General features: G+C 39.4%; 1 protein-coding gene across 4 annotated transcripts in view; it reads left to right on the top strand.

Moving 5' to 3' along the window:
- Positions 1-20,175, top strand: part of KIAA0825 (KIAA0825 ortholog) — a 374,240-nt gene that overhangs the window by 186,929 nt on the left and 167,136 nt on the right. For all 4 annotated transcript variants that reach the window (XR_012678323.1, XM_075181021.1, XM_075181001.1 and 1 more), the window contains 3 exons: positions 4,249-4,408; positions 6,216-6,371; positions 12,586-12,680. Coding sequence is in view for 3 of the 4 variants with exons in the window: in XM_075181021.1 (XP_075037122.1) it covers positions 4,249-4,408; positions 6,216-6,371; positions 12,586-12,680 (411 nt within the window). In the remaining variant the exon portion in view is untranslated. The remainder of the gene's footprint in view (positions 1-4,248; positions 4,409-6,215; positions 6,372-12,585; positions 12,681-20,175) is intronic.

The raw sequence follows: 20,175 nt of genomic DNA, 5'->3' as shown, positions 1-20,175 counted from the left end.
CGTGTTTATTTTAAAATTTGAGAGAGCGGAGAAGGTGTCTATTTCCTGAAATAAGTTAGGAAGTGAACTTAAGGGTTTAGTGATAGTGAGGAGAATGTCATCCACATAGAGTGTGATCTTATGAGTGTTGGTGGGTAATTGTATACCGGAGATATCAGGGTTTAGGCGATTTTTCGTGACTAGGGGTTCTATGACTAACGCAAAGAGGAGGGGGGACAGAGGACAACCCTGTTGGGTCCTGCTTTTGAATGGGGAAAGAGGGGGAGGAGCAGCTGTTCACCTGAACCAAAGCAGTAGGGTTGTAGTATAAGGCCGAAACTCCAGTGAGAAAACGTTCCCAAAAGCCATAGGAAGCAAGAGTCTTCATCATGAAGGGCCAGCCAACATGGTCAAATGTCTTTTAAGGCGTCTAATGAAAGATGGATGGAGTGTTGTTTACATTCATTAATGTAGTGGACAAGATCTATGGTCCGCCTGGTATTGTCTGCGGCCTGGCGTCTTGGGACAAATCCGACCTGATATGGGTGACCTAGATTCGGGAGTACAGTATTCACTCAATTTTGCGAGCACTTTAGCGTAGATATTCAGATCAACATTTAATAGTGAAATGGGGAGGTAACTACTACAAAGGGAGGGTGTTTGCCCTTTTTGGTATGACTGTGTTCCGAGCTTGGGTTGTGGCTGGGTCAAAGCAGGCTCCATCAAAAATGTTTTTGAACCACATTGTATGTTTAGGGCTAAGGACACCAGCATATTTTTTGTAGTATTTAGCAGGGGAACCGTTCAGGCCCAGAGCAGAGGCAACCTTCATCCAGCGCAGCGTTGTGGTGGTTTCTTCTTCTGTTATGTCCCAGCTAAGAAATTTGATAGACACTTATTTGCGCTCCTGTCATCTCCCACAGCTATCAGAATCATCTGTCTTCTCTCCCAGGTCTGTGGGCAGCGTTTAAATCATAGAGCGATGAGTAATAGCTCTTTAACAATCAAGTCTGGGTTGTATGTTAGTAGGTGTAATTTGCCCTTACCTGCCCACTTGCTGTGTATAGGGCGGGAGAGGCCAGGTGTGCAGGCAGGGTTTGATCAGATGGGTATCAGGATCGAGGGGGTGGGAGAGAGACAGAGGCCATTCCATTACACTACTCTTTTTTAGAAGTGGCTGAGGAAAAATGTTTGAGAGAAAAACTTGCCTTGGAATGAGGTAAGTCTACTTTTAAAGTATGTCTATGTTATTGTAATCACAATTTTTTTGTCTATTTCCTCCTTGTCAGGCTCACAGAGTCGGAATAACGTACCCAACCTGATGCATTTCCATAATTTGGATTACATTATCTAAGATATTCTAAAATGCATTTAAAGATTACCTAATCTTTTCCTATTCTAGCATTACTCTTCTCATTACATTGTTTACTGTGCTTCTCACAATGAACAAAGAGGAAGAAAAAATCAGTTATCATTTGTATGTGTATGTTATTGTTACTGAACAGCAACAACTAATTACTGTTTTTCCCTTTCCAGTTTTCTATTTTTTCTGCATAACTGCTTTCACGATATCTTTTTACTGTATAGTTATATAGAAAGCCAGTGTTTGTGTTATTCACATAGATACAACTTAGATCACTTATCAAGTCTAGGTTTATGGGACATGATGGAAGCATGAAATAACTTTGTACGTAACAGGTTATATAATATACCACATTATAATTTATTATGCCACAGATAAACAGACAGACGTAGTAAAGTGATGACCTCTGCAGTATATTGGACTGTAAGTAGTTGAATATAGATGTGACTTTGACTTGTGTGGAAATAAACTCACCCTGTAGAAAGTGGCAGCTGTGTGCACCGCCTGTCTTGTACACTGCCTGAAAACATTACTATTCATTAAAATAACCTTCACTACAAAGTAACACCCAGGCTGTAAACAGTCATCTTGCATTTTAGAGAACACGCTGCCCAAAAAAAAGTGAGGAAACGTCCGTCTTTGCAAAGTAATTTGTGGCGTTGAAGATTATTGTTTTTCATCATGGTGACCCTGACTTGGCTGGCTGGGTGCATATACAGATTAAGATGAATGCAGTTATTCCTTGGCTGAGGTCTGCCTCTTTCAGGGCACATTCTCCCTAATGACATGATTGATAGGCTGCACCAAATACAGAGAGGAACTCATTAATCATAGCACTGACTGAATCCAATCATCTGCTTCACCTGCAAAGTGATGGACAGGAAAGGATACAATTCGGGTGATACACTCCTTTGTCAGAGGGCCCTCAACTTTTTCAATGTCATCCTCACACACACACACACACACACACACACAAAATCCTCCGATAAAATAAGGTGGTTTGTACCTGCCATGGAAAGAATAGCTTGAAATTGTCCTCCTAATGCCATAGAAAGGCCTGTATACTGCAGCCTGTATTTATATACTACATAACATAAGACAGAATTCAGGTTTGTAGAGCTGACAGGGTATGATTACAATTAATTTTCTGCTACGAACGCTGTATGAAAAAGTAAAAAAGAAAGTTTCACAATACATCTTTAGCTGCACCTTTAATGTTATGCTGACAAAATTAATAATGTTATAGAACTCTGATTTTATTAATTTTCGACTAATTTATTATCCATGGAAGACAATTCATGTTGAAGAAGATTTGCTCTTATTCCATACAGTAAGCATTAGTCGGGGGGATTTCCAGCACGTTATATACCTCAGTGGATCTTATCAATCTCACCTGTTACTCATCCTCCAGGACCATAAAGTATTTAGTTACACAGGATGAAGTGATGAACTGTAAAATGCATACATAATATTTTATCTTTAGAAGGACATTCATTAATTATTTGCATACAAGTCATATACAAACCTCAAAAAAAAAAAACACTTTCTAGCTTGTAGTGAGTCACAGATATTTACATTGGAAGAGGATACTGGCATTTTTGTAGACCCCAGATTCTTGGTAAATGCCCATTGTACTTTTGTTGCATGGCATCTTCTTTTTAGAGTTAAACCCAAAATCGAAAACATTTTAACACTCCTCTATAGTCTTAACAAAATGAATAAAAATATAAATATTACACGGATTTGTGTTTTTACATATCAGGGCATATTTAATAATCATCTAATCCACCAAGTTCTAGAATGTGATCAATAAAATCACAGGTGACAAGTAACCGAGAACAGATTTTAATAAAGTATTTTTATTGAGATTTTTTAGTTACAACATACAAATAACATATTTAACATCTAATTTAACTAACATCTATCTCTGCCTATGTCACTATAAACATTATAGAGTGATATCTTGTGAACTTTTAGGGTGATGATATCATCATAGCATTTTCTTTAGACTCCAGGTCAGATCAATTGAAGCTGCACAGGGCTGAGAGTTAAGCTGGGTACACACTACACAGTTTTCATCCAATAATCGGCTAAATCAGCCGACGTATGACCGCTCGTTCAAAAGTCGGGTCAGTGTGTGCAGTGACACGATGGTCGAAAGTCTGCCGAAATGGATGATTGTCGCCTCATTTGGTTGGTCGTACCGTTTAATATTTTCGTTCCAATCTCATTTCCTTTGTGTAGTGTGTATAAACTTCCGACCGATCCACAACAGTGAGTACGAAATTACAGTCATTGCTCACGACAACATGGCTGTAAAAAGTCGCTAAAGGGATGTCCGCTCTTCCCTTTATCGTTCTAAACAAGGCTAATGTGTATGCAGTCCATGGACCGAGCGATCGGACTATCGATCGCATGTAAAATCGCTCGGCATAAAAAGTTGGTTGACATTTCTGTAGTGTGTACCCAGCTTAATGAAGACACGTGGAATAAGCAACATTTTATTAATGTAACGTCTTCTTTTTACAGTAACTACCCTGAGATTCATTTGTTTTTTCTTTTGTTTACATAGTGCCAGATAGGTATGTTTAAGTTTGCAAAAGACAGACATTGGCTATTAAACTAGCCACAAATACAAATGATTACCTTCTACATAGGCTTTAAATATTTGGTTTAGTAGGATATCCTGCTTTACTTATAATGATAGTAGTTTTATTAGTGCCTGGAAGCCCATATTATTATTGAGTGAGATTTAAAAAAAAAAAAAAAAGTGGGAGCAATGTTTTCTGTGTCAGTTATTGCATGTACAGCATTGCTAGAGAGCTGCCTGTGGGCAGTGGATGACGACACTGAAATGGTTTTATTGTGCATATTATTGTATGTAACGCTGTACACTATTTTCCCAGTGGTTTCGAGATGCAAGAAGACAGTTCAATATTAAAAGACCAAGGCAGCAGGCTCGATTTGACTGAGCAGAAAATAAACATGATGGTACTGGATATCTGCCATAAACCAGGTGGCAGCGAGTACCTGAGGCAAATTCATCACATCATCCAGCTCAATGAGGTAGGCAAACTGCCTTTTTGCCGAGCAATTAGGTGTGTATTGGGTTGAGGCAGAGTATGCTGGCAGCTAAGCGTTCGTCAAAGACTTGGTAATACTTTTAAAGTCAATATCAGATTGAGCATTACACTAGAATCCAATGTATTTACATTGCTTCTGTTCTTCTGTATACAAAAAAGGTTATCCTGCAAACTGCATTACGACATTAACATCAACTTTCTTATTGTTGTGTAAAACTACATGAGAACAGACGCATCGTTACAGTATTGGATTAGATTTGAAGTAGTAAAATGTATGATTTTTTTATTGTTTTATATGGCTTAGTGATATTGTTTAAATAATTTGGTGCAAAAGATTGAGGTATAAGACTACATTTAAAAATATAATTGTGGTTTTTTTGTCAATGTTGCCACTTTTTAAAAGAGCCTTCAAACACAGGAGAAGAATATTTAAGTGAACAAATATCCTATCACTGATGTGAAGTGGCCTTATTGTTGGCTTGGTTTTAAATGTATTCTGATTTATAAACTTGACAAGTGCCTATGTCTATAGATGTATATAGACAGTGGGTAAAAACAGAGCATATATAAAACAAGGTGGTTCAAAAAATAAATGCAGACGTGAAAAGAAAGGGTAAGGCCCGCTTACATTCTACTGTGAAAAGGCAAGAGCTGAGACAAGAGCAGTGAGTATGGCTCAGAGTCAGGGCCGGATTAACCAGAGGTGTAACTGGGCTACAGGCCAGAGGCGTCGGGCATCCAGGGGGCCCTTGAAAGTGCTCAGCAGCATTATTGATCAGTGCGGGGGCGAGGGCGCAACGAGCCTGTCACTATAGTCCTTCTGCGGCGCTCAGTAATCTCCTTACTGAGAAGATCTTGTGAGAGTGTCATGAGATCTCCTCAGTAAGGAGCTTACTGAGCGCCGCGGAAGGACTACAGTGACAGGAGAAGGAGGTTAGCGCTTGGGGGGTGGGCGCGGCTAACGGGGGGACCTCATCGAGCAATGGAGGCCCCCTTAGCCAAGGGACCTCCATTTCCTTAATCTGGCCCTGCTCAGAGTGGAGGGTTTTCCAAGTGTTTAAAAGGTTTCAAGCTTGGGGAAGAGTTTGACCAGGCATAGTAGGGAATTCCATAGGTGGGTATGTTTTTTTCTGTGGGTGTGAGAGATCGTTATCAGATAGGAGGTGAAGCATAGGTCAGAGGCAGATCTAAGAGGGCATGAAGAAGAGTATTTCAAGATTAGGTTTGATATGAAGGGGTGGTGGTGTTCAGGGCTTTATAGGTGGGTGTGAGTAATTTGAATTGTTTATTTGGAATATAAAGGGAGCAAGTGTAAGGATGTGAAACAGCAAGAGAGGAAGATCATTTTGCCAAGGCATTTAGAACTGTTTGAATCAGGGACAGATGGGTGAGGGTAATGCCAGATAGTAGGGGGTTGCAGTCAAAGCGTACTTGGTAGCATCTTGGTTAGGAAAAGGGCATATTCTAACAATATTTTGAAGCTGGAGGTGAAATGACTGTGAGAGAGAATGGATGTGTGAGAGTAAGGAAGAGGGCAGTGTCAAGGATCACACTAAGGCAGTGACATTGGGAGGCTAAGGAAATTGTGGTCTTATTGATGGTAAGGGAGGTTTGAGTATATAAATATACAGTCTTAATATCATCTCATTATAGATGATCAGTTATATGCATTATGTATCTAGAAAATATGTAGTTTTTTCATAAACAACATCACATAAATATTCAAACCACATTTTTATTTTACATAAGATGTATATATGCATCAATCCATATGTTTGCTTTCCTGTTAGGATTACCTGAAAATGGCATTGTCTTCACAACATTCTGAACAGCAGGATACAAACTCAAGAGCTTTTCAGTTAACCTTGACCAATGTAGATGATTCGTTTTCATCCTTCAACCCTCTGCATATATTCAAGCTGCCTGGTTTAAATGTGCTAACTGAGGTAAGAAAAACATGTAAAAGAAATGTATAGGAGCTGTTGAATGAGAGACACTAATAACATAAAAGAGATCAAATTAATTTCAAGGATGGCAGGCTTCTGAGCCCAGATTTGTGTTCTCCTGATCTGATCTTCCTTGTTTACTTCTTTACTTTTCTCAGTTGTATAAATGCATGTATGTAAGGATACAGTGCCGTAACTAGACATTTTAGTGCCCTGGGCGAGACAGGGCACTGGCGCCCCCCCATCTAAGTGGGAGTGTCAATAATCGAGTGGGCGTGGTCAACCTACTGTGGGGGAGTGGCTAGCGCTTTACAAGTTCTAGACCGCACTGAAACCCACTCCCTCCCCATTCTTCACGGTGTGGCTTTGTAAGGATCTTTATGTAATAAGTCTCCATAGAATCAAAGTACTTTAAATGCAGCTATCACATGCTAGCTGTATAAAAAATGAATTGGTTTTTGAAATAAAACTCACTGAAACAAATTAAAACATAATTGTAACGGTACCATCTGAATCAAACTGCCCCTTCATCCCACTGTGCCCTCCATCACAGTTTCTTCTTCACCACAACGTGCCATGGAGCCATCTTTATCACATTGTGCCCCCTTATCACCATCACACTAAATTTTATATATATATATATATATATATATATATATATATATATATATATATATACACATACACACACACACACACACACACACACACACTATAAAGAGCCTCCTAGTGTCCGCCGTACCATACAGAGAGCATTCCTGTGACCGCCATACTATACAGGAAGCATTCCTATGACCACCATACTATACAGGGAGCATTCCTATGACCACCATACAATACAGAGAGCATTCCTATGACCACCATACTATACAGAGAGCATTCCTATGACCACCATACTATACAGAGAGCATTCCTATGACCACCATACAATACAGAGAGCATTCCTATGACCTCCATACTATGCAGAGAGCATTCCTGTGACCGCCATACCATACAGAGAGCATTCCTGTGACCGCCATACCATACAGAAAGCATTCCTATGACCGCCATACTATACAGAGAGCATTCCTATGACCACCATACTATACAGAGAGCATTCCTATGACCACCATACTATACTGAGAGCATTCCTATGACCGCCATACTATACAGAAAGCATTCCTATGACCACCATACTATACAGAGAGCATTCCTATGACCACCATACAATACAGAGAGCATTCCTATGACCGCCATACTATACAGAGAGCATTCCTGTAACATCATATGCTGATGACAGCATAAAAATTATACAGAAGAGATTTTCACCCACCTGCTTGGGATTTGGTGGCTGTGAGACAGGGAAGAGGTTAGGGCTCCCCTTACTGCAGGTCAGTGTGTGAAATATTCTGCGTTTATGGTGGAGGGAAAGGGGTCAGGTATCAGCTACATAGAATTAGGGGGTGGTCTATATAAGATATAAGGAAGATGAGGGATATCTGCAGTAGTGATGGAGAGGGTGCAGAGGTTACAGCTGTATTTCAGGGGTCCAGGAGTCAGAATTGACAGGTGTCAGGGATCAGGAGGAAGGGAAACATATTTGGATAGAAACAGAGGGAACTGATATGCAGGGCAAGGAAAGGTCAATGATGAGGGTTTTGTATGGTACAGTGCACCGAGAGTTGGGAGGGGGGCACTGGAGTCATAGTTATCAGGAGCAGAGGTGAGAGTGTTGGTGGAACGCAGAGCTGTCAGGAGGAGCTGGGGATGCTGGGAGGGACAGTCCTGGAAGCAGAGAGCTGCTAACACACATGATAACACACATGTGATTTAACAGACCAGTGCTTAGGGAGAGAACAACTAACGGAGCTGAAAGATCCCCCTCCCCCTCACTTACTTAAGGTCAGTTCTCAGCTTCCCGCATTGTTGGCTCTTCTGCACTGACAGCATGGTGACATCATTAGTGATGCTGCAGTGACAGGGACCCGGCGTTTTTTTTTCCATTGTACTTCCATGGACCAGCCACCACACTAGCCCCTCCCCCCTCCCGTGGCACCCTGCCCCGCAGGAGTCGCGGGGGGAGGGGGGGTGCCGCGCGTCTGGGGAGTGGCCACAATTTATTTTTTTTAGATTTTTTTTTTCTACTATGTGCCACAGAGGGGAAGGTAGCCGGCTGCTGCGCCCCCTCGGGCTTGCGCCCTGGGCGACGGCACCGCCCGCACCACCCTAGTTACGGTTCTGTAAGGATGTATGTCCAAATATAATACATTTCTCATATCTGTATTTGCAAAAAATACCTGCTACATTATTTTCAGTGGATTTGTATGCGTAAACACTCAGCTCAACAAATGTAAACAAAATAGAAATCTGATACTGTTCAATAAGATGTAAGAGAAAATGTGAAAAGACAGGCTTGCTAGAGAGCAAGTTGCTGATAACTGACTATGATCTTCATACTTTCTAAGGGCCTGAGGTAAGTTTTCTCCTGGACAAACCATGTCCCAATGCAAGGGGTGCAAATTAGTTTATTATTTTGCATATAAGTTAAATACTGGCTGTTTTTTTTTTTTTTCATTTAGCACACAAATACTGGATAGCTTTATTTTTACACTGAAATTTAAAGTTGATCTAGGACATGCACTATCCAAATTATAAACTATAAATAAATAATATTACCTCTCCCTCCAGGTGCAAAGTTACTTCTTTTTTATGCTTTGCTCTCCTTAATGACTCAGGCCCTAAGTCTTGGGGGGTGGAGTTATCTCAGTCTCATGGCCCAGGACAGCAAACCCTCCTGCCCATCCCCGAGTCCTGGGGCAAGTGTTCGCTGTCAGCTAAAAGTACAGAGTCTCATGCTTAGGTGCATATGGCCAAGGTGTGCAGTGGCCAATTTAACGATGGAATGGGGAAGCCGTCCGGAGGTATGAGGTGGCAATTGCAGCATGGGCTTGCGGTATGGTACTGGTGTTGACCTGGAGGTATGCTGGTACAATAGAGAGTGAAGGCCGTGGTATGGTACGGGTGCTGTGGTTCAGCCTTGGAGGTATGATGAGCCAACTGCAGCACGGGCTTGTGGTATGGTACGGGTGTTCTGGTTCAACCCCGGAGGTATGAAGGGTCAGCACGAAATCGAACAGTGGCATAGTACGGGCTGTGGTCCAGCTCTGGAGGTACTGGGCCCAAGTTTTCAAGGACCTTGTAATGGTACGGGCTGTGGTTCGGCTCTGGATGTACCTAGTGCCTGGAGAAAGCTGTGGTATGGTACAGGCTGTGGTTCAGCTCTGTATGTACTGGGTACCACATGTTAACGGCATTGGTATGGTACGGGTGTTGTGGTTCAACCCCGGAGGTAGTACAGAGGTATTCAGTCAGTAGTAAAAGGATATGGTTGCTGCTCAGTGGCTGAGAAACCTTTAACGTGGCAGGTGAACACTGTACAGGATAAGCAAAGTGGTTAAACACACATTTACGTAGTCAGGCTTTTGGAACTCGTGCCCTTTGCAGAGGTAGCTTAGGTTCGGTGCAAGTACAGCTCATCTGGACTGACTTGCGGTGCATTACGTTTAGCCAAGAGGGGTATGGGTTCCAGGATGCCTGGGGACGGCTGTCTCTCGTTAAGTTTAAGAAACAGTGTGCGCTTATGGATGGACAAGGTCGAGTACAGTGTTCTCCCGCCACCATTGCAGCTTCAGTTTAAGTTTAAATAAACAAAAGTTATTTGCCAACAAGTTGGTGTGGTGTCTTTATTATTTATTACTTAAAAGTTAAGGTTAATACTAATGTTTATTGATTATGTTATCAATCGTAAGCATTTTATGTAACTTACAGCAGAGGAGACTAGTGGAACTTGCTGCAGAGAGGAGACTAGTGGAACTTGCTGCAGAGAGGAGACTAGTGGAACTTGCTGCAGAGAGGAAACTAGTGGAACTTGCTGCAGAGAGGAGACTAGTGGAACTTGCTGCAGAGAGGAGACTAGTGGAACTTGCTGCAGAGAGGAGACTAGTGGAACTTGCTGCAGAGAGGAGACTAGTGGAACTTGCTGCAGAGGAGACTAGTGGAACTTGCTGCAGAGAGGAGACTAGTGGAACTTGCTGCAGAGAGGAGACTAGTGGAACTTGCTGCAGAGGAGACTAGTGGAACTTGCTGCAGAGGAGACTAGTGGAACTTGCTGCAGAGGAGACTAGTGGAACTTGCTGCAGAGGAGACTAGTGGAACTTGCTGCAGAGGAGACTAGTGGAACTTGCTGCAGAGGAGACTAGTGGAACTTGCTGCAGAGGAGACTAGTGGAACTTGCTGCAGAGGAGACTAGTGGAACTTGCTGCAGAGGAGACTAGTGGAACTTGCTGCAGAGGAGACTAGTGGAACTTGCTGCAGAGGAGACTAGTGGAACTTGCTGCAGAGGAGACTATTAGAAATCTTTCTGCAAAGGGGACTAATGTAGCTTTTCCTGCAGAGGGGCTAATGTAGCTCTTCCTGCAGAGGGGACTTGTGTGAATATTTTGCTGTTGTAACTTTTTTTTTTTTGCTGCAGAGATGACTTTATAACTCTTTCTGTTGAGAGGGCTGGAGTAACTCTCTTGATGCAGATAGAACAAATGCAACTGTTACTGTAGAGAGGACTAGTGTAAGTGTTCTGCAGAACAATGCGAAAAAATGAAAACTTTTTTGGGCATTGTAACAAAAGGACTGAAATAATTTCTAAAGTAATGTCTGGATAAGCAAAAACCTATCTTATGCTACAAAATACTATCAAGCTCCTTTGAATCTGATGGCATTCACATACATTACACAGCTAGTGTGATTATTATTAATCTACCGAAAGTGGCTGTTCCCCCTCCCCCTCCCGGGTTTTGTAATCTTTGTTTCGGAGTGCTCCCAGTGACATACAAGTGGGTGTGGCCTAAGCAGTGCTTTACGGAACTTTATTAATAATGTAATATCAGTTGAAGTGGAAATTTAGAAACGGCGGTATGGATGATTAGAAGTGGCATTGTGGAAAATGTAAGCGAATGAATTTTGTTTTGCGTTAAAGACAGTAGGAGAAGTGGCGGTATGGCGTATTCACCCCTACTGCCACCACTGTGTAATATGATGTACTGAAATTTTCCAGAAGGCAATAAAATAGGCTTTCAGATGTTTGTGAAACAGGTAAAATAAATACCCATCACAATTTACATTTAAATAACAATGGAAGGTTGCAATGTAAGGAGGAAGGGTATGTTTTAACTATTTTTTTTTGTGTTTTGCCAACCTTTAAATGTATTGTGGTTTTTGGAGACTGTGTTATTCCATGTTGAGATTTTTTTTTATCCTGTTTGATGTCAATTTTTTTAAACAATTGTGCTAATATTTTCATTCTTTATATCATTTATTTGACATTTGTGGGAGAGGGGTTCCCTTAATTTTGCAACTGTTTAGTAATATTTTTTTCTTTTACTTCAATTTCAAAATTTAGATATTTTTACATTTATTTTTGTTTCTCCATTAGATTGCATATGGTTGTATGTATGTATGTGTATATGTGTGTATATATATATATATATATATATATATATTTATATTGCATAAAATGTGTACATAACTTTAGGATCCATTCGTAATTATTTTTTTTAATAGTTTGTATTTTCTAGAGAAGCGTATTTAATATGCTATTCATGTCTAGGCTTAAGTCATAACCATTGTTTAGATTAGTTTTTATTTATTATGCAATCGGTCATACATAACAAGAATTATATATTTAATTATATATATATTTGTATGTGTGCCATCTGTTTATTTAAATCCTTGATACCAATTTTAGATTAGATCCATAAAACGTCTTCTAATTAGATACAACGTGCAGTATAAATCCTAGCTCACCCTCTGTTTATTTCCTGGTAAACTTCTTGCTGACAGTAGGAAATTGTAAATTGTTACTGCACATTTAAAGCATTCATTTATTTCCCTTTTCAAATAAAGACTTGAGCTCCCAGACAAAGTAGTTGGGCAAATTGCCACTAACAGTTGGAATGTGGTACAAAAATTGATTTATCTTTTAATAAATAATGACTACATCACTTAGTGGATTTGTAAATTAATTGTTGTCTTATTGGAATAAAAACCTGCCTGTCTGCATTTGATTTATACTAACAGACCAAGTCCGTCTTTCCCCTTTAGTTAGTCTATCACGGATAAATTACTGATGGCACTAGTAATGATTAATAACCAACAAAGCCTCTCTCATTTGTATAAACAGGCTACCTCAGTGGAAGAGAGCTGGGATTGGTTGAAGTTGCTACCACACTGCTTGGAAGTGAATCCTGTGACCTTGGGTGGACTGTTACTGCACAGGTACTCTGATAAACAACTGTTTGTTTAAATGCAGTGGTAAAAGGGATTGGGACAAATGAGGATTATTATAAACATCGCTGTAAAATGTCTGGAAGATGGTCATTTCTTTGTGTCTTTATAGAAGGCTATAACTTTGTGGGATTTATTTTAAACGAAATGAGTTAAAGGCCTCTGGGACTCATCTTGTAAAAACCTCCCATGCCAAGAATAACTTCCTCCCGTCCCTTTTAGCTTGCAGCCAGCCTCTTGAAAAAAAAAAAAAAAAGGCTGTATATATGAATTAGACAGGATGGTAACGTGAAAGCATTCATTTCCTTTGGAGGGGATCACAGACATATTTAGATTGCAAACAAGCTTATTTTTTACAACACGTCTTGAGATGCATGAAGCTGGAAATTCGATAATGGGCTGTTTATGACTATAAGCATGTTTTGGTGCTCGCTGGCAATAGTGCTTACTGTACACAAACTAAAACATTAAACCAAGTTATTAGGTACATGATGAAATGACTCATTGCTTCAACTGTGGGTGAAGATAAAACAAAGAGTTACATGTCAGTAAGCACTAAATACACCCCCCTGAAAACCAAACTTACAGATTGACATAGGTGACAGATGGAGAATGATGTTTGTCTCTCCAGCACTGTTATTTAAAGTTACATAGTGATGTAAGGTTAAAAAAAAGACACAGGTCCATCAAGTTAAACCAGTGGTAGCATAATAGGTGTCAATACTCCTCACATGTCCCCAATGTCCTCAGAATCCCCCCCCCCCTGCACACACACACACACACACACACACACACACTCACACAACCTTGTGCTCAGTTCAGTTCTTGAGCCAGTGATTTGATTGACATGTTAATGGCAAAATGAATGCATACTGTAATGTAACAACTGATCTCTATTTCTGATATATGTGATTGTGAATAAAAGATAATTACTTCTCAAAAGGTCCAACACTGATATCAGTGGTGGTACATTATGACCCCGGGCCCCACCAGCGGGCGATCCATCCTCCCACTGTCCCCGCACATGCGTAGTAAATCCTTGTGTGGGCGTCACTTATCATACTCAGAGATGACAGTGGCTTTAAGTAGTGGTGGAATTACTGCCATTGCAGGTTGTGCAGCCACTTCAAGACCACTCTCATTTCTGCCAGTATTTCTGCTACTAACCCACATTTACCTTTCACATCTACTTTTTTGGCTGGAAAAAACCCTGTTTAATGGACGAATGTTTTATAATCTTAGCACTTAAACTACTGAAAACTTTTCAAAATGCAATTTACAACATAAATGTTCAGTGCCTAGTATTAAGATCGTTGTCAAGCTATCTTAATATCTACAGGGAGTCTCCTATTGCTGCCAACTGTTTTGTGGTTGCAATTTGCAAACCTAGTATGTCATCAGTTTAAGTTGCTGCTGGCAAGAACATTTATGAATTTGATCTTTCCACTGCTGGAAGTAAGTCATGCTATCAGATCAAGTCACAGTTCACAACTGCTCAGTCCTAGCCCTTCTCCTTTTTGGAAAGAGAATTGTTTGCATCTAAGACGTTTGTTTATGTGAATATTGATGACATCCGTAATTAATCAAATAGTTCTAGTTTAATGCAAATTTACCAACATGTTAGACACATGCAGTTTTAAGAATATTGCTATAATTTACGAATAACTAAATTGTCTTTAAAATATACTGTACATATAGAAGCAGCACATATTAGGTCAGTTTCCAGGTCTATTGATGTTGCACTTGTTGGCGGAGGAAGCCATGTTGTAAACTGAACCTATATTCCAGTGTCTCAGTGGTGTCGCTTGTTTCCAGCAAATTCTTATAAATGTTTGATCAACCTACAAAATCGCTGCCTCATTTGTGTGTAGGTGAAAGGTGAACTTTAAAAAAAGAACTTTACCCAACATACTTAATATACAGCAACTCCCCCCCCCCCCCCATTTAGCCAAACTGCCAGAATCCCATGCCTAAAACTCACTCATCCCTGTACCATTTCAGCTGCCTGATAAAATTATGTTCATTTATACTTTCTAATTAGCTCCAATCAACACCAGGCATTGAGTTTTGATTGCGTTTACACTTCTCTAGTGTAATACTGACCATGGCAGCAGGAGGTGAGTATTGCTTGGGTATTGCTTGGAGTAAAATGGGATATTGTGGGAGAACTCTACTCCTTACTTTCTGAGGAGTGTATTGTAGTAACACTCAACATAATGTAACAGGCTTTGGGTACCCCAATGCTGGTAATTGGACCGGTATTGTTAGTACGTATTACAGAAACAGAATGTCCAGATGCTGAATCGAAAAACCAGCCAGATGATAGGTCCATTTTGTAGGCAATATAAGTTTGATTGCTGTTATTCAAATTCACATGTGTGACCCATGAAGGACCAACAACAGTTGTTCTGCCTAATTAAAATGAAATCAGGTGTTGGAAAATCTGGTCAACTGATCAGCAGAGAGCGCCAGGCCCCCTGCTTATGAGTTGGTCTTTTGCCTTGCAAATGGTATAGAAATTTTGGCAGAGGATAGAAATATATTATGATTTTTTCAAAAACACCAATTATGGAAATATATGGTATATTTAACCTATGTAATTTCAAGTTAAAGTTTGCACTTTAATACATAAAGCATGCCACGAGTTTAGCTTAAATTATAAAATTTAAAACAATAAAATGTGGTGTAGGAGTGAAATAGTCATGGTGATGAAACTGTTGTGGCATAGCAATAAAACTACAGAGTTGGTGAATTCTTTACTTCATATTACATTTTTTAACATCATGCTGTAAGTGACATAACTTTAAAGATGTGAGTCAGAAAAGACATGTATCTAGGACAGGAGAGAGATAGTTTTGTCCTCCAACAAAGAATGATTGTATTGGAAAAGCACCAAAATAATAGACAGGGATGCTCGCTCTCTAAAGCATGGTTTTGAGAATGTCACTCTGCAAGGTGACACAATGCTGTATGCAATGGGGAATTAATTTTTATGATAGTCACGAGATTGACGGGTTATGACAAACCTGAATTCATGGTGCTTTAATAAGTCTTTTGTCTACTTTTGCATACATTTTGACTTGTCTGGAAAATGACATATTGAGCTAGAGCAGTGTCTGTAAATCCAGTGGTGCTAAAGGGCTCTCAGCACATTGTCAGCTATTGTTGTATTAGCATGGTAAAGCATGTGCAATATCTTTCATGCAGCATGCATTGAGGAGGGCTGATGCAGAGACCTCATCAAGCTAAGAAAAATGGATGGGTACACTTTTAAAGGACTCATAAATCAGGGAAAGTCGGTGATGTAGTGGTATCACGAACTGTCAACTCTGAAAGTCACATCCAAAGCATGCTGTTATATAAGGCAAAAGCACATTTATAAACATTTTCTAAGTAACTCCATCCTTAGTTTACCCAATATTAGAAATCAGGTTCGTTTGATATTACAATATCCTAACACAAGTTTAACAGAAAACTTGCATCACTACTTTGTGCTACCGTTCATGGTTAAATGCTCTAGTTAGGTATTTGTTGGCTTGATCCTTTCCACCTCAGACTTGCTATATATGGGCACAAAGCAGTTGCTTAAGCTGAAATATACTGTTGCTAGCATTCTAGTATTTTGATTGGTTACAGGTAGCTCTAGCTCTGCCCTCTTTATTTTCCTGCATATTCTCCTGTAAATACAGTCAGTTGTCTACTGCTAAATAACTCCAAGTTATATGCAAAATGGTTTAGTATATAAATAAGATTGCATGCTAACGTATATGCTAACCATATACCCGAGGGATGCTTTTTTAACTGTATTCCTTATTATCAGTTATTATCTCCTCTCATATGCCAGTGAGAATATAGTGATATGTGGGGAAGAAGACAGCTCTAGAATGCATTAAGATAGTGTAAAAAAGAGATACTGACCATGTTTGTTTAGTTTGCAAGATATCATTTAAATAGTAATTACAAAATTTACTCTCAGGCTTGTAAAGACAACTCCACTTTTATCTAACTTTTAATATTAAATTCCAAGTAATCTACCTAATAATAATTCTACTAAAATCTCTCCAAATCCTTTACATTGCGAGTTTCAGACACGTGTAACAGCCGGAGTTAACTTCAGATTTCATGCTGTCTGTCATAGACAATCATTAATGTACTTACAGTGGATATGAAACGTCTACACACCCTTATTGAACTTGAAGGTGTTTATGATGTAGCCTGAGATCAAGGTAATCAAATAGACAATTTTTAGGAAAATTAAGTGAAAATAAAGAAACAACGTTTTATTTACTAAAATACGCTGGAAGTGGTCTCATCACACAGGGCTCCAACAGGTCTTCTCATAGATTTGAATTCCCCAAAATGTCAACTGGAATTTCTTTGCCGTCTGATAATCTAAATTCCTTTACATTTAGCTTTTGAACCCCCTGATGTCAGCATGATACAGCAGCTAATGATACAGCCGGGGAATAAGCATTTGTTCTGGCTGTCCATAACTACCAGCAAAAATCTTAAAGGCAGCTTAGACTGTCACAGGTACCAGTTGAGCAGTAGAGGAGGTAAGTGGATTCTCCTAGAATAATCATTATTTTATGAGGATTACAATAGGAAAAGTTAGAAAGAGGTCAGTTTAAACTTTGCCGGATACACAGATTTGTGTTTTGTATTTTAGGAGATCTTTCAGGACATGGGACTGGTGTTATGTGGGGATATCCCTTTTACATCCTAAAGTTAAGGTTTCCAAAGAATGGGTCATGCATTCTATTGCTTGTCGCCGACAAGTAATGTGCATGTAAAATTTCTCCTAAGGGTGTATCAAACTCGTATAAAGTCGACTACCTCAAACTCACAACATTAGAAAGCTAATCAAATTAGTAATAAAGGAGGCATAATGACTTCTCTAGTGATAATTATATGGACGATTTAACAGTATATTAGAAATACTGAATAACAGAAATTATTATACTATTCTGCTAAACCTGTTGCTCATGAAATTAATATATATTTTTTAAAAAATCTGATTATCAGTGTATATATTGCCCACAATCAGTGGAGACAGCCATTGTGTGGGCTGGACCTGTGTTCATCAGAATGCTTTCTGTTGTAGCATCTAAGGACATCACTGAGGTAACTTGCCCACAGGATACCAGATAGATATCTTAAAAATATGAAAAGAATATTTAGTTCACTCATAATTTGAACACAAGTCTCAAAACCTAAAGGAATGTCAATCAGTATTTATTCCTGTTTGGTTTTTTTTGTTTGTTTTTTTAAAAACTTTATATTTTATAATTACATTATATGGATACATAATGAATGCAAGCATGCAATTAATAAACATAATTCAGAAATTTACGTTATATAAAACATTGCCAATGGGTCATTTTAATACAGGTTTTTACTGTTATATGATTTTGATTAGGTTATTGGGGGTGAAAGGGTAAGAAGTGGGGGGTGGTATGTCTGGTAAGGAAAGGAATTTACTCCCAAGCTATTACTGGGAGATACTTTACATAACCCAAGCAATACCTTACTTTAGACTCCAAAAATAGAATACATATAATATAATAAATATAATAGAATTCATTATACAGGAGTATAAATTCATGAAAAGACAGAGTCAAATGTCTAAGGGAATATACTGGCTGAAGAAGTTAAAGAAATCCAAGGTTCCCAAATTGTGTCAGCTTTTTCTACTTTGTCTGTAGTTGATAAGTGATTTCATAGAAGCAACAAACCAAATTATATTCAGTACAAACTAGAGATGTTCACTGACCCCCGTGTTTTGATTTTGGTTTTGGATCTGGATTAAGTTCGTGTTTTGGTTTTGGCAAAACCGCCCTTGTGTGTTTTGGTTTTGGATCTGTATTTTTTAGAAAAATAGCTAAAATATGCTAAAATCACATCATTTTGCTATTTTTTTTGTTCTTACATTATTATCAACCTCAATAACACTAATTTCCAGTTATCTTCAGTCAATTTTGACCACCTCACAGGTCATAATATTATTTTCATCCACTTTCGGACAAAGACTGCAGGGACCTGGCTGGTTGCCAAGCGACAGAGCAACTACACAAACACACAGGAGTTCATATCACATCTAGGAAACATTCCCACACAGCAGTGGCAGAAAAGAAAAGTTGTGCAAGATGACCCTCCCACCCACCCTTATGTAAGATATTGAAAGGGACATGTACATTTTAGCAAAGCAAGCACTCCAGGGACAAGGAGTGCCACTTTGTGCCTGAAGTGCTTGGTTTGTTTGGGCCCCCACAAAACAAGCTACCAATAGCTTAGCTGCCTAAAGCCCAACAGTGCTGTCAATGAACTCTACATTATTAAACCATGTCTGTTCGTGCTGCATCTTTAATCTCCTTCTCCTCTCTGCATACCTTCCTCTCATACCTGAAGAACTGCCAAAGTTATGTAGACACAGGAATGGATTTTACAACTGGAGTGGCATTACATCTGCTTCAGACAGACAGTGACACGGAACATGTGAGCAGCATGGAATCCATCATCTTGGAATACGCTGCATTGAACAGAGATTTAAACCAATATATAGATGCAGTTGAGGAGATCGTACTTAAATTAAAACGTGAACCACTGGATGAGATCCCAGATTTAAGAGAGCTTGTACACGAGTGATAAACTTGTGTATTATTCAGAAGAATAATACAGAGAAGGCCCTGACGCAGGATGATAAATATGTCCAGTTTAAAGAACAGCTAAGAGACCTGAGAAAACAAATGGGTGTGTCACCGGCCCCTGCAGATGAAAATTTGGAAGATGAAGACAAGGAGATTGCGGTCACCCAGATATGACACAGTTGGAGATGGTCAACCCAGTGAAAACATAGTATGTGGTCACATATACGAGAGAGAAGCAATTGAAAGGATGATTGAAAACAAACTTCAGCACTTATAGCACATGTAGGTAACATAGGCACACAGCGGTAGATGAAAGGAAAAGTGGTCCCCCCTCACCCTTATGTAAGATATTGAAAAGGACATGTACATTTTAACAAAGCAAGTACTCCATGGACAAGGAGTGCTACTTTTGTGGCTGAAGTGCTTGGTTTCTTTGCACCCCCACAAAACAAGGTAACAATGGGCTTAAGGCAGCAAAGGTAACAGTACTATCAATGAACTCTACAGTGGCAAGATGCTGTTGTAATCATCTTCAGCCTCATCCTCACCCTCATCAGTGTGTACATCATCCTAACACAATATTAATTCAACCCCGCAGGAAACCACCATTACAGAAGTCTCTGTAACATAAATGTCAAAAACAAAAATGTAAAAAAAAGCTTTTACCTTTTTAAAGAAAATAACACATCTTTATTAAAGGTGAAACTTTACTGTAGAAAAACATAAATTTGCCAACATGTCACTTTACCCAAATATTAATAAGCATTCCAGCATCTTCTCTCAGCTAGATCCCAGTACCTGCAATTTACATTGTCATCATCCTCACTTTCATCAGTGTG

Source organism: Mixophyes fleayi, chromosome 1 (genome assembly GCF_038048845.1).
Source record: "Mixophyes fleayi isolate aMixFle1 chromosome 1, aMixFle1.hap1, whole genome shotgun sequence".
Classification (NCBI taxonomy): domain Eukaryota; kingdom Metazoa; phylum Chordata; class Amphibia; order Anura; family Limnodynastidae; genus Mixophyes; species Mixophyes fleayi.
Note: the sequence above shows the minus strand (reverse complement) of the source record. Positions and strands in the feature narration are given on the sequence as shown.